This window comes from Nematolebias whitei, chromosome 7, assembly GCF_014905685.2.
Source record: "Nematolebias whitei isolate Nwh7 chromosome 7, NemWhi1, whole genome shotgun sequence".
In the NCBI taxonomy this organism is placed as follows: Eukaryota; Metazoa; Chordata; class Actinopteri; order Cyprinodontiformes; family Rivulidae; genus Nematolebias; species Nematolebias whitei.
The window spans coordinates 4459734-4473301 of NC_056504.1; the positions used below are offsets into that span (position 1 = coordinate 4459734).

A 13568-nucleotide genomic window follows, 5' to 3' on the forward strand; every position below is an offset into this window, starting at 1 on the left:
GCAGCAGGACGGTCCCGACGTCATCGCTTCTGCAGCAGGACGGTCCCGACGTCATCGCTTCTGCAGCAGGACGGTCCCGACGTCATCGCTTCTGCAGCTTCTTTTATGCAGCACCTCTGGTCAGGCAACCAATCCTCGTCCAGCTCCTCGAGGTTCTCCTCCTATCTGGACACAAATTCACACACATCTGTTTCACACACACAAAGCCATACAACATGTTTAACAGTGAACTAATATAAATTACATGTAAAAGCCATTACATGAGAAGATTAGCCCTTTAACATGTAGCAAAGCATGAATATGCAAGGCTTATTGTACAAGTAGTTTTCCAAAAGCTTTAATTTAATTAGAATAAACGCAGAAAAGAAACTCACGTTCAGTTTCAGTGGTAACAGTGTTGTTGAGCTCCGTTTTTTCCACTGCATCAAAGTCTGGAGTCAGTTTTGTTGTGGCGATTCTCAGGATGGATCTGAGGTGTTGGTCAGTTCACTTGGATCTGTGACGGGCTTGTTGATGTTCATGATGCTGATTATCTGCTCACTTACATACCATATTTTTTCGGCCTATAAGTCACAGTTTTTTGCATAATTTACATGCCCTGCCACTTATAGGCCGAAGCAACATATTTATGGATTTTTTCACATGTTTATAAATTATTTTTTGGCTGAGATACAACTGTTTTCATTCATTCTGACTGAAAAAAAAAGAACACTACCACTTTCAGCCACTTGATGGAAGCAGAGTAGTAATAGTAGTATGGCATGCTGTTGTATAATGTAATAGGTAAAAGTGGCTATAATGACAAATTAAAAAAAGTTCAAGACAAAAACAACTGGACACTATTATACTTTTTTTACTTTATACTTTTTTTCTTGAACCTTTTTGAATTTACCATGTCCTGGGTGACTGAGAAGCTTTGCCCGCTATTAATGACTCAAACGGCCTGCCATATAGTCCCCACCTTCGTTCTGCTCTCTGCTTGGAACCGTCTAAACAGCTGCACCGCCCCGGCGAAATGCAGCTGACTTGACCATTAAAGTGCATTTTTAAGGAATAGTTCAACTGAGACACACATTTGCTATAATTTTGATCAAACAAATAATTGTTTTTATTTGGCTATCTTGATAAATTTGCACAGCGACTCATCACGTGCACGCATTTACTTCCGCGATTGTGCCCGCCATTTGGCAGCGCATCGATTTTTGGCCCAACATCTCCGGGTTGTCGGCGGTGACGCGTAAGAAACGCAACGCGTCAGCGGTTCTGCGTAATAGATGCGACGTATACGGCAAAGCGACATATTTCTGGATTTTTCCACTTCATTAGACAAATATGGACCGATGCGACTTATAGGGCGGAGCGGTGGATTACGGTGGAAATGACGATAGGTCGAGGCAAATGAAGTCAGCATTTTCTGTGCCGTCCTCCAGAGGTTTCCAAAGATGGCTTTGTTAAGTGAAGCATAAAGTCTTTCAGTTTAAGAAGGTTGAACTTCTCCTTTAAGATGGAGTCGGACTGTTAGCATAGTTAGCATGCTTCATAGCAAAGTGATGATATTGTGCTCTTTGAAAACTGTTTCTTGGCACATCAGGAATGCAGCCTTTGATTGGACTTCAGTGAAAAATATTTTCTTGTCCACTCCGTATTAAACACTCGACACTCACTGTCCACTCTTCTTTGAGAAGCTCATTTTTACAGAAGGGTTCATAGGGCAAAGCCAAAAAGTGAAGTCCAGTAAAGTCCATTGTGTCTGTAATGTGCCATCTATCAGGGAAATGTAAAACCAGGTTTACTGGTAATAACATTTAATTCAGTAATATAATTTTATGGACAGCCTCTCCTTAGTGGTAGTCAAAGTACTGTATGGCAGGCAGAAGCCAAAATATTGAACATTTTATTTTTAAATATAATTTGGACCAGTTTGGCGGGCCAATAAAAAGCCCAACGGTCTGTGTTTGTCCTGACGTCACAGGAAACACTTCTCACACCTAGGGACAATTTAGCTACTAATTAGCCCAACGTGCATGTTTCAGTGTGTGGCAGGAAACCCACACGTGCGCAGTGGGAACATGTACTCTCATGCATGATGTCCACCACTTTTCATGCCACATGTCCTGTGGTAGCTGTTATGGTCCGTCCAGTAAAATAACATTGTACACAATCTCGTGCCATGTCACGTTTAAATTTGCCAAGCGGCTCATGAGATATTTTACTGACAGACACAAGCAAAAACATCATCATCAGCCTTTGCTGTTTGGTGGCGGGTGATAAATATCAGAATATTGATGTTCTTTCTATCAAGTGAACTCTAATTTTGCTCTGCATCCAGGCTGCTGTTTATCAGATGTGGGTCAGTGAGACTCGGTCTGAACCTTGAGCCCTCGTAGTTAAAGAAATGTTTCCTGTAGAAGGAGCACTCAGGGATGCACCTACATGTCTGTGTGTTTCAGTGACACTCGTGGAGAGCAGCTCAGCCCCCAGCGGGGTGGAACTGGTCAGCTCCTACCAAACCAACAGAGTGGGGGACCCCACAGACCTGGTGGCCCTGGCAGAACAAGTACAAAAGGTGTGGCTCGGTGCTGTTCACCAGCACGAATACCCCGTGATACGTGTTCCTAACTCTAAAGTCTGAACGTTTCTCAGGGAGATGATTTTGTAAAAGCCAACGCTTGCAACAAGCTGACTGTGATTGCAGATCAGATCCGATACCTGCAGGAGCAAGCGAGAAAGGTACAAGCTTCACTGAATTCACTGCACTCGTTATCAGAGGGTTCATGTGATTCAAGAAGATTCGCTCAGATCTGGATCATTTAATGCAGTTTGTTGCTTTTTAGGTGTTGGAAGAAGCAAAACGAGATGCTGACCTCCACCACGCTGCCTGCAACATGGTGAAAAAGCCAGGCAACATGTATTACCTCTACCAGAGGCCTTCTGGACAGAAATACTTTTCCATCATCTCTCCAAAGGTTGGTGTCAGACAGGCACTGTCTCAGGTCACCTGGCATGCACAGGAGACGCTCCACCATGTCTTATTCAACATGGACTTAGGCTGCAAGAACTGAAAAATGTGTTCTTTTCCTCGAGCTGCCATGTACAAGAACAAAGTTGATCAGGACTCCAGCAGAGAGTAGTCCTCAGAGGACTCATAGCCCCTGCTGGATTGTTTCTCCTGCCAGCAGACACTTTGTCTGAACACGTCTTTTGGCCTTTGCTAATTTGTTGTTAACGTAACGTCTTTTTTTTAGTGCACAACTGTTGGGCCTTCTGGTTTTTCTGTGAGTTAGTTATTTATGGGTCTTGCTATATCTTTTAAAGACATGTTAGAAAGATGTTTGTGCTTCCTCACTGTCGCAGCCTTTTGCATCACACAAACTTCTGCACCGTCAGAAATACAGGAGTATAAACATTTATGCTTTGAATCCATGCTCCTAGTTCAGATTTCTGAAAAATGTTGTGGTTCTCAAACACCACAGAGGGAAAAAGTCAATTTTAGGTTTGCTCACTGAATTCTAAGTGTTCGCAGCTAGAAAAACTATTCTGGGTCAACAAAAAGTTAGATTGTGTCATCTGGACCAGTTTCTTTAAGTGAGAAATGTTTCGTCCCCCATCCAGAGGACTTCCTCAGTCTACGGCCTGCCCACCACATCTGTCCCATAGGTAGCCTTCACTGCTGTTTCAAGCCAACCTCCTGTTGGAATCTCAGTAGCAGCTTTTAACACGTGCAAACAGAGCACACCCATCCGAAACAATCCGTCTTCATGTCCAACAATCTAATGTTTAATCCAGATGGCCAACTTACTACTCACAGAAACATAATGAGGACAACCAAGGCCAAAGTGGTTCAGAAAAAAGGTGAGCCACTGTGATCTATCCGGTAATTTCATTGATCAGATTATTTTTTACATACGTGAAATACAGGTAGTCTCATTGAGTCATGAGGACCCCCCCCCGCAAAGAGACGTGTCTAGACGAATAATATTTTATCAACACGGCGGATGCGCGCCCAGCCGCAGTGCAGAAAGAACCGGTGTCGTGCGAAATTCTGTTCCCCTTTATCGAGAGGGTGCACAGAGGCGTCCATCTTCACAGCTCTTCTGACAGATTTCTTGGTATTAAAAACTGTAAATACACTCGATGTGTTGGTGGCTGACTGATATTTGTCAGGCTAAAGTGAACATGACGAGTTGTGTTAAAAAATACATTTTTCGCTCATCGATTAAAAAAAATAAATCACACAAAAAAGCACGAAACTGTAAGTATGCTGGTGAAGATTCTCAGTCATCCAGGACATGGTGAATTCAAAAAACGTTGAATAGAAAAACAACTGGACTTTATTTGTAACAGTAATGAATTGTAATGTAATGAATCGATTATTGGAGTAATCGTTGGTTGCAGCCCTACTCTACATCCCATTTCCAATTGTAGACCGATCTAATATCTGGTGGGGGTTTATAGTTGATTGGTAGAACCTGGTTTTTATTAATGTTGATTTTATAACCTGAAGGTGCACCAAAGTCCTTCAATGCATCCATTAAGTTTGGTAGTGCTTTTGTGGGCTGGGTTAACATCACAAGTAAATGGTCTGCAAATAAGGCCAGCTTCTAATTCCCCGAAGGGGTTGTCACCCCTCTAATGTCTGCATCTTCTCGTATCCACTGACAAAAGGGTTCGGTGAATAAAGCAAAGCGTGGCGACACAACACCCCCGTCCTGTACCTCTTCTCAATTGAACTCGTTTAGTGAGGTCACCATTGATTTTAATTCTGGCTGTAGGTCCGTCATAAAGCGCTGCAATCATCTCAGTCATATTAATGAGAAAACAAAACTTTGTACAGAAAAGACCATCTTACACAGTCGAATGCCTTTTCGGCATCTAAGCCGACGGAGTGATTCCAATTTTTCTTGTGCGACTTGGCTCACCACATGCAGGATCCTCCTGATATTATCCTGCGTCTGTCTTTGTCTTATAAAACTTGACTGGTCTTTGTGAATTAGTCCTGCTAAAATGATTTCTAATCTTTTAGGTAGAATGCTGGTGAACAATGTATAGTCAATATTTAATATACTAATTGGACATTAGTTCCCACGTTCCATTCTATCCTTTCCTTCCGTAGGAGTAATAGAAATGATTGCTTCCCTCCATGATGGTGGAATTATTCTTTGTTCCAGAACCCAGTTAAGTGTTTTTAATAGAATAGGACCCATTTGATCTTTCATTAATTTATACCAGTCTGGGGGGAACCATCAGATCCAGGTTCTTTCCCTCCTTTTAACCTTCCAGTAGCTGAATATAATTTCTCTTGTTATTTTAGAGTAAATTCTTATTTTGATCTTGCGTGACCTTTGGCAAGTGTATCGATGATGACGATGCTTCAGTTTCCAGGTCGTTATCCACTTGAGCTTGCATGTACAGATTTCTATAATATTCTTCAAAACATTTTGAATGTTCCCCAGATCTGTTTCTATTGCTTTTGTTGATGGATTTCTTATTTTATGAATTGTTTTTTTCTGCTTCTAGTTTCCGTAGTCTGTATGACAAAAGTTTTATAGATTTCCCCCGGTCTCATGATATTGCTGTTCAGTGAATAGGAGCTTTTTTTGTATTTCTAATGTGTTGATAATATCCATTTCTTTTTTTTTTTTACGTTTGTTTAAATGTTTTTCTTTTTACCTCCTTCCCTGTGTTTCAGATTTTTATTTGAGCTCACCAGGTGGAGCTCTGTTTTTATATTTAAGAGCTTCTGTAAAAACTACAGACAGACTTCACCTCACCCAGGAAGCAGGAAACTGTTTTAGTTTGGATCTAAAGAGCAAAACCTCACTTGTAACGTGCACGAGTAAACATTTAGTGGTAAAAAGCTGTTCCACGTGCACGCAGGCTGCAGCATGAGACGTTCCACAGCTGATGGTTTATCCCAGAGCAGGACGTCATCAGTGGGTGCACCGTGCTCCTGCAGACCACTGGAATATCTGTCAGTAAGAACAGAAACTGATAAGAAACTAATGTTTCTGCCACAAGTGGAGTCAAAAGAGATCAGACAAACGCCTCCATGTGTGACAGCAGAGAGACAGGAGGAAGTCCGACTGAAAACAAGGCCTCATTTGGGCTGGAGGGTCTTCACAAAACTCTGGACTGGAATACAAATGTACAAAAAGTCCGTAAATTATTTTGGGCATTCTAATGTAGGAGAATGTCACTTTTTAAATGACAAATTACAATATTTCATAAAATAAATATTTTGTTGATTTAAAAAACAAAATGAAATGTTTTTTATAACAAAAGACCCTAAACTTTAGTCTTAAATTTGAACAGGCTCAGATGGCTCTGAAACACAGCACTTGTTTCCGTTGGAAGAAGTATTTTAAGCAGGACCTCCAGGAGCTGGTCCCAACAGTTCTTGACTGAACTTATTTTGCTGCAGTTTACCTGTGAAACCGACAGGAAATCATGTTGTTTTTACCTGTTCTCCTCCTCTGAAGGAATGGGGACCGAGCTGCCCTCACCCGTTCCTCGGCTCGTTCAAACTCCAGCACGACATGTCGTGGACTCCTGTGGAGGATGTGGAGAAGAGGGACGCACAGGTGGCCATCATGGACAAACTTCTCAAACAGCAGACGGCCCTTCCTGTGTGCACCGGACCCAACTTTAAAGGCCTCGCTGAATAAAGAACTGCCAACTACAACGATGATGATGAGGAAGACGGAGGACGTGTCGGCATGGTCTGAAAGGACCAGAAGGTTGAGTTTTCTCTTCCAAACATCAGACTCTTCAGATCCAGCTCTTTGGCACTTTACCTCCTTTTGGCACATTTTGGCCTCACAAATGATGAAGTCTGACTTTTCAGCTTTGTTTTAAACCCAAATGAACTTTGTCATTAGCGGATAACTGCACGTGTGAAATGGCATTTACAAAACAAAGTGCGACTTCGCATCATTTGAAAGAAAAACAACGTGCGTGTGTCACCACCTGCTGTTCAGGGTGTCCTTTATTTAAAGCCGTTGATTTTGTTTGTTTCCAAGAAATAAATGACAAGAATTCAAACCAAGCTACGGAGTTTAAAGATTGGTAAAGTTCATTTGTTTTTGTTTGTTACGGTCAGTTAGCTTCTCTTATGACTCCAACAGTTAATCTGGTAAATTAAAAAAAACGTTCAACACAAAATCAACTGGACTTTATTTGTAACAGAAGACATTTCTCTCCTCATCCGAGGAGCTTTCTCAATTCAAAGAGCAGAGAGTGAGAGATTCAGGTTATAAGGCTGAGTGAGATGAGACACACAGACATATGCAGATTGACAATTCACACCTCAACGCCTTAACAGTAGGTCTTTGTTCCTCTAATTCACAGATGAGGCCCCTCTGTTCCCATCAGGTGTGAAAACTGGCTGGGAATCTGTTTTAAAGTTACATTATAGGTTTTTGAAAGTGGAAATCTGAGGCCTCCTCTGTTAAAAAACATTTTTCTCTATTTACATAAATTGCTTCCTTCACCCCCCCCCTCTCAAACCATCTGTGTTCTCGGTCCAAATAAAGTCCAGTTGTTTTTGTACTGAACGTTTTTTGAATTTATGTCCTGGATGACTGAGAATCTTCACCAGCTTAATCACTGGTAGATACAGTAGACCCTGGTTTATCACGGGGGATCCATACCCTGAAGACCCGCGATCAGTGAAGAACTGTTAAGTAGGAATAGTACTACAAGTACTTAGTAGCATTTTAAACCCTTCACACACTCTTGCAATATTCTAAGCAATGTTTCTAAACTAAACTCTAGAAGAGCACAGCATGTCATGATCTCAGCTGCTCTTTACCACCTGCAAGCGCTCTTGGCCACGCCCACTTCTCCGCTCTGCACGGTGAACAGCTGATCAAATGTTCATCTGCAGGAGGAAACTTTCTGCAGCTCTGGGTTGCACAAATGTGCAGCAGGTGCTGCATAATTTAAAATAATCAATTGTAAATAAAAATCCCATGCTGATCGTTCAGCTCATCCATCAATCGGCTTTTAGTTTCACTAAAATCTGTCCAATTATACTGAAGATATTCTGCTGACACAGGTAAAACTACTGCCCTTTCCCCCTCAGGTGGGCAGTGAACACACCTTGACGCTTCCAGCTGGCCTCTCCTGCCCGTTTTATCTCTTATTGAGAAAGGAAAAGCAAAACTCTCGATTTCACATTTTTAATTTCAAATCAAAAGAATCTTAGTGCAGTGATGATTTTAAATGAACTGTTTAAGGCTTGGACAAGATTAATTTGTTAAAATAAACTTTTGGGTATAAAAGACGTCTGTGGGCTGCAGCCCGGTCAGCTCGTGATGGTCAGCAGGTAGGAGTTCACGTGTGGCAGAAGCTGCCAGTTATCAGTGGCGATGTCGAAGTGCACGGCGTCCTCCTCGGCTCTGATGCTCAGCAGCACGTGGTTCTGAGGAGGGAGATAAATCAGAACCTTGGACTCCTCTTGTCCGGACGGGCCTGGCAGGAGGAAGGGCAGGAGGTGTTTGTCCAGCAGCACGTTCAGAGCCGCCCCCCTCAGCTGGCAGCAGAACAGACTGACGGCTCCGTCTCCCGTCTCGGAGCAGATTTCGTCCCAGAGGTTCTGGAACACCTTCAGTCTGCTTCCTGGAGCCCAGGATGGGGGTGCCGGCAGAGGCATGAAGACCTGCTGGAACACCACATGAACATCGGGCAGATGGGTGTGCCAGGTCAACCCTTCTCTGGTGGTGAACATGGCGCTCACGTGGAGGCTGGTGGGGTAAGGCTGCCGGGGCTTCAGTCTGAGCTGGACTACAGGTGGCGGTCTCTCTCTGAAGAGACATGGGACACTTATGTCCTCCAGCTGCTCGTAGTGATGGTCGGTGAGGTCGAAGTGTAGGCGGATGCTAAAGATCTGGTCGAAACCAGGTTCAGAAGCCTCCGTGTGGGTCAGCTGGTACTTCAAGGTAACTTCTGAAGCAAAGTGAGGGTCGGCGAACTGAGCTCTGTAGGTTTCCAGTGCTTCGTTGAGCTCGTTCTGGTTTGAGTCGCAGCTTGTGGTTTCTTCCGGCTGTTCCGGAGCCTCAGTCAGACGGAGTATGGGCTTGTCTGTCCGGTGGACGGTTAGCGTGCTCGTCAGTCCCTCGCTCTCAGCCATGAGACAGGACAGTGTTCTCTTCTTGACCTGACGCTCGCCTTCAGTCGGGCCCTGTTCCAGCATCGCTGCCAGCTTCTCCTGAGACAGCGTGGTGAGGAGGGTGAAGTAGAGGCGGGCATGGTCCTGAATGTCCGTGTCTCCATAGTGACACGCGAGGTGCTGAAGGATGTCCGCCAGAGCGACAAGCATGGAGTCCACAGTGGGGTGAAGGAGCAAACGGCGGCAAACTCCTAGCAAGCCGTTTCCCAGACGCCAGTCACCACCGGTGCACAGAGAGGAGGTGATGATGCTGGTCAGGATGGTGAGGGTGCAGCGCTGGCTGATTTCTGCTTCCTCTGCCACCCGAGCGAGAACCTTCAGGTGCCAGCCAAGGTCCTGTAGGGTGAGCCGGGCCTCTGTGATCACCTTCTGGAGGCCCCTCAGTAGTCCTAAAGCCCAGCCAGACTCAGGAAGTCTCTCCTGAGTCCGGTCGGCCATGTTGATGATGTGAGGGGCCAGCTGGGGGTGCTGCAGGTAGAGCTGACACAGCTGGCGGCTCAGACCTGAACAGAACTGCTCCATGTGGCTGAAGTAAAGGAGGACGAGGAAGGCCGCTCTGAAAAAAGTCACCGCGATATCTCTGCTGCCTCCGCTCTCTACGACACGTAGCAGCGACCTCAGCTGACCATACAGGTAGGCCAGTCCCTCACCCCCCACGTCTCCTTCCTCCAGGTAGACCAAGGACAGCAGGCGGAGCCGAGCCAGCAGGGTGCCGCCATCGTTGAACACCGTGGGCAGAACGGCTGAAGCCAGCTGCGGGGTTAGCAGCACAGGGAGGGCCTCACCGTCGCCGCAGCTGATTGGACGGTTCTCTGGGAAGTGCAGGATGCAGTCCATGTAGAAGAGCTTCTCAGGTGTGCTGAGGACCGGGTGCTGGGACAGGACCACCAGCCGCTTCAGGAGGAAGGCCTCGTCTTCAGCGCTGAACAAGCTGTCGGTGAACGCACCCTTCATCAGCAGGGCCACATGAAACAGGCACACCTGACGAGACAAGTTCACAGGTCAACGACAGGTCAAAGGTCGCACGGCGCTGCTGCTAGCGACAGGTCAATGGTCGCATGGCTGCTAACGACGGGTCAAAGGTCGCACAGCTACTAACGACAGGTCAAAGGTTGCACGGCTGCTAACGACAGGTCAAAGGTCGCTGCTGCTAACAGGTCAAAGGTCACATACTGCTGTCAACAAGATAATGGAAAAGATGTCAAAGGTCATTTTTTTCAGCCTGAATTTAGAGAAACGTAGAATATTTTAAATATAAACTTTTAATTTTAAACTTGCTTGAAACAATTATTGAATAGCTTTATTTATTTTTTTTTTTTTCATTTTAAATCTTTGCACATACAGTATGCTGTTTAATATCACCTGTTGAAAGGTGAAAGTAGATAATAATGCCTCTTTTAGCAAAACGTCTCATGAACCACAGTGAACGGGTTTTAATGAAACTCTGGAAGTCAGCATCAGACGCCTAAAAACTGTTTTTAAATCAATTCAAGATTGATACTGATATGATTAGCTGTGGTGGCAATCATAATATTAACCAACAAAAATATCTAGAACTGAGTCAGTTTTAGAGTTTTTGAAGTAAAACTTGACGTGGCAGCTGAGCTGGAACACTGGGGAGACCCAAGAGCAAACATGAGGTCAAGCTCAACGTTTTCAAGCTTTTAACAAAATGTGTACAACTCCATCATTAGTCAACTTAACAGGATCTCAGCCTAAAGCTTTGCTGTGAAATGTAGCAGGCAATAAGGGTGAAGGTTCGTTACCGTCTTTTGCATCACGTGGTACATGACGTGGAACGAAACTGTGTACACAAGGTCCCAGTTACAAATAAAAATAGCAAAAATATAAAGTATAAAAAAAACTAGATAAGGATCTGATATATGCTAAACACTAATAATGTAATATAATCTGGTTTATTAAACAGCAGCCTGAACATGAGTCTGTAGTGAGCAGATGGTATGAACAGCTTAACAAGGAACGCTGGGACTTTAGTTTGATGCAGTTACAGTTCGTCAACAGGAAACAGCAGATTAGTCAGACAAAACAGGAAAGTCAAAGAACTGGATTCAGAACGTGGTGGTTCTGCTTGATGGCTGTAAAATAAAAAAAACTTTTTATTTTGCCTGTTTAATGTCATTTTTACAGCAAAGCTGTGTCTTTTCTTTATTTATCGTTTTTCCCCAGAATTTTGGAGACAAAAAATAAATATACCATAACCCTTAATCTTTTTTCATAGAAATGGCTCATTGAAACATAACTAGACAAAACTCGAAGCTGGAAAGTTGAAGCTGCAAAAGACGAGCGCCCCCTGGTGGCAGATTCCAGTAAAGGTTTAAGCCCCGCCCCCTCCATGTAAACAAAAGGGACTTTCTACCACTTTTATGCCAATAGTTGTTTTAATGACTGATGGAGTATTTCTGTGTTGGATAATGATGATTGGCTGTAGCAGCCATCTTAGTGGATTGACTTCAAAGGGTAATCAGTTATAGACTTTTATAGCTGTTTTTTTCTTTTTGGTTGCCATTTTATTTTAATTTGTTTAAAAAAAAATCTGTATGCCTCTTTATGATTGTCTGTTGTCCACTGTTGTCATCACTCTTTGTTAAGAAATCAGGTCTCTCTGGTAAATGAGTCCCCGAGGCTCAGTGGGATTAACCAGTCTAAATAAAGGTCAAATGAAATATGTAGATTCAAAGATTATTTTGTGAAAGTTTCATTAAAATCTGGTGGTTCATGAAACATTTTGCTAACAGACACACACAAAAGGCCAAATCGTTATTGTCCACTTTCACCTTTTTGAGACAACAAATGTCCCTGACTGTGTATGACACGAACCTCACTGGTTCCCAGCAGCCGCAGCAGCTGAGCTCTCAAAATGGCCGGCGAGACCCCCGGTACCATGGCGACCACCTCGGTGACTCTGTGCAGAAGTGCAGCCTGGCACAGGGGAGTGAGAAGGTAGGACTCCTCTAACAGAGAGGACAGGACCGATTTCAGCTCCTTACAGTCAGCTCCAGTGTGGAGCGTCGGCACCGAGCCCATCGGGCCCAGGACCAGGGAGGCCAGTCCAGGCCAGTCTTTGCCTTCCATCTGAAACGAGTCCTGGTCTGCTTCCCACACGGCCGAAGTGTTTCCTCCCAGGAGAGCTTTAAGATGCTCGGCCCCTGCTCCTGGTTCCTGACTGAGATGATAAACCGCATTTCTCAGAGCCACCGTTTGAAGGCCCGTGTAGACCTGGTGCAGCCTGGAGGTCTCCTGCTGCCGCAGCCCACCCAGGAGCTCCAGGCGCTGGGAGAGGAGGCCAGGGCAGCAGGCCTCCAGATCCCGAAGGCAGTCGCAAGCGGTGGCCCTCAGAGAGCGCTGTGGGCTGGTACTGCTGATGTCACCGGTGTCCTGAGCAACTTGAAGCACCAGGTCCAGGAAGTCCAGGGACACTTGGGAACGCTTGCTCACACAGGAGGAGCAGATCAGGACGCAGGTGAGGGTCACCAGGAGCTGGCAGCGGAACTGGGTGCATGTAGGGGGACACTGGGTGAACACGGACATCAGGTCCAGGGCCGTCTCTTCCCCGGCAGGGTCTGATGGACACAGCAGAGTCGGGTACTCACAGAGAGGAGACAACAGGACCACCTGGAGAGAGACAACGTCCTTCACTTTAGTCTAGAATTAACCAAGTGTCACTGATCGAGCTTTACTGATTCTGGTCTTTTAGCCTGGTCCATATTTGGACAGAGGATTGTAGACAGAACCAGGTCCAATGTGGTCCAGATGTCAAATATCTGTGTGGTCCTTCTGCTCTGGATGCTACTTTTCAGCCTTGAGCTAATCTAACAAAATGAATAATCCGTTTCTAACCATGATGAGAGGCTGATGTGAGCAGATTAAATCTGACAATCTGAGACCAGATGACAACAGACCGGCAGTTAGCCGCCTCACAGCTGGGATGAAGCTCATTTTTATTCACGTTTGAGAAGTCACTACATCAAAATGTTCTACACACATACTGAAACCAGCCAAGGTCTGTGCCTTCATAAGTGGACAGCAGCTTACCTTGATGCTGGAGCTGGCTCGGTCATCTCGGAGCTCCCTCAGCAGCTCCGACAGGAACACTTCCGGGTTTGTTCCCGACAGGAAGCTGGACGGACCGCTGCAAAAAGAACCGACCCTCTCCGGCCACTTGGACGCCATCATTACTGAGAAACCCAACTTTTATGACGGTCAGGTGTTCATCTCTTCACGCGCTGATCTTGTTGTCTTGCCTGCAGCCGAACACGACAAGTTCCGTGTTGGGTCACGTGACCAGTGTGTACCGCCCCCTGCTGTCTCGGAGGTTCATGACCGCGGAAAATGATAGATAGATAGATAGATAGATAGATAGATAGATAGATAGATAGAT

At 45.0% G+C, this 13568-nt stretch overlaps 2 protein-coding genes across 2 annotated transcripts in view; one reads left to right on the forward strand and one right to left on the reverse strand.

Annotated features, from left to right (window-relative positions):
* The window catches only part of c7h1orf50 (chromosome 7 C1orf50 homolog), a 388096-nt gene extending 381402 nt beyond the window's left edge, over positions 1-6694 (forward strand). The window contains exons 2-5 of the mRNA XM_037678556.1: positions 2451-2566; positions 2644-2730; positions 2835-2966; positions 6480-6694. Coding sequence (XP_037534484.1) covers positions 2451-2566; positions 2644-2730; positions 2835-2966; positions 6480-6665 — 521 coding nt within the window. The 3' untranslated portion in view covers positions 6666-6694. The remainder of the gene's footprint in view (positions 1-2450; positions 2567-2643; positions 2731-2834; positions 2967-6479) is intronic.
* A 1515-nt stretch (positions 6695-8209) lies between these two features.
* On the reverse strand, positions 8210-13360 carry ap5b1 (adaptor related protein complex 5 subunit beta 1). The gene is made up of 3 exons (XM_037678545.1): positions 13223-13360; positions 12008-12802; positions 8210-10150 (listed from the first exon to the last, which is right to left on the reverse strand). Exons 1-3 carry the CDS (start codon positions 13358-13360, stop codon positions 8306-8308), a joined length of 2778 nt encoding a protein of 925 aa, XP_037534473.1. The 3' UTR covers positions 8210-8305.
* Positions 13361-13568: the final 208 nt, after the last annotated feature.

Bases quoted from the DNA above. Each gene is read 5' to 3' on its own strand.
- ap5b1 (XM_037678545.1), bottom strand. From the start codon at position 13,360: ATGGCGTCCAAGTGGCCGGAGAGGGTCGGTTCTTTTTGCAGCGGTCCG. The intron at 12,803-13,222 runs GTAAGCTGCTGT...GTCTCTCTCCAG, and splicing joins GAGCCAGCTCCAGCATCAAG to GTGGTCCTGTTGTCTCCTCT. The intron at 10,151-12,007 runs GTTCGTGTCATA...TTGTCTCGTCAG, and splicing joins GGCTGCTGGGAACCAGTGAG to GTGTGCCTGTTTCATGTGGC.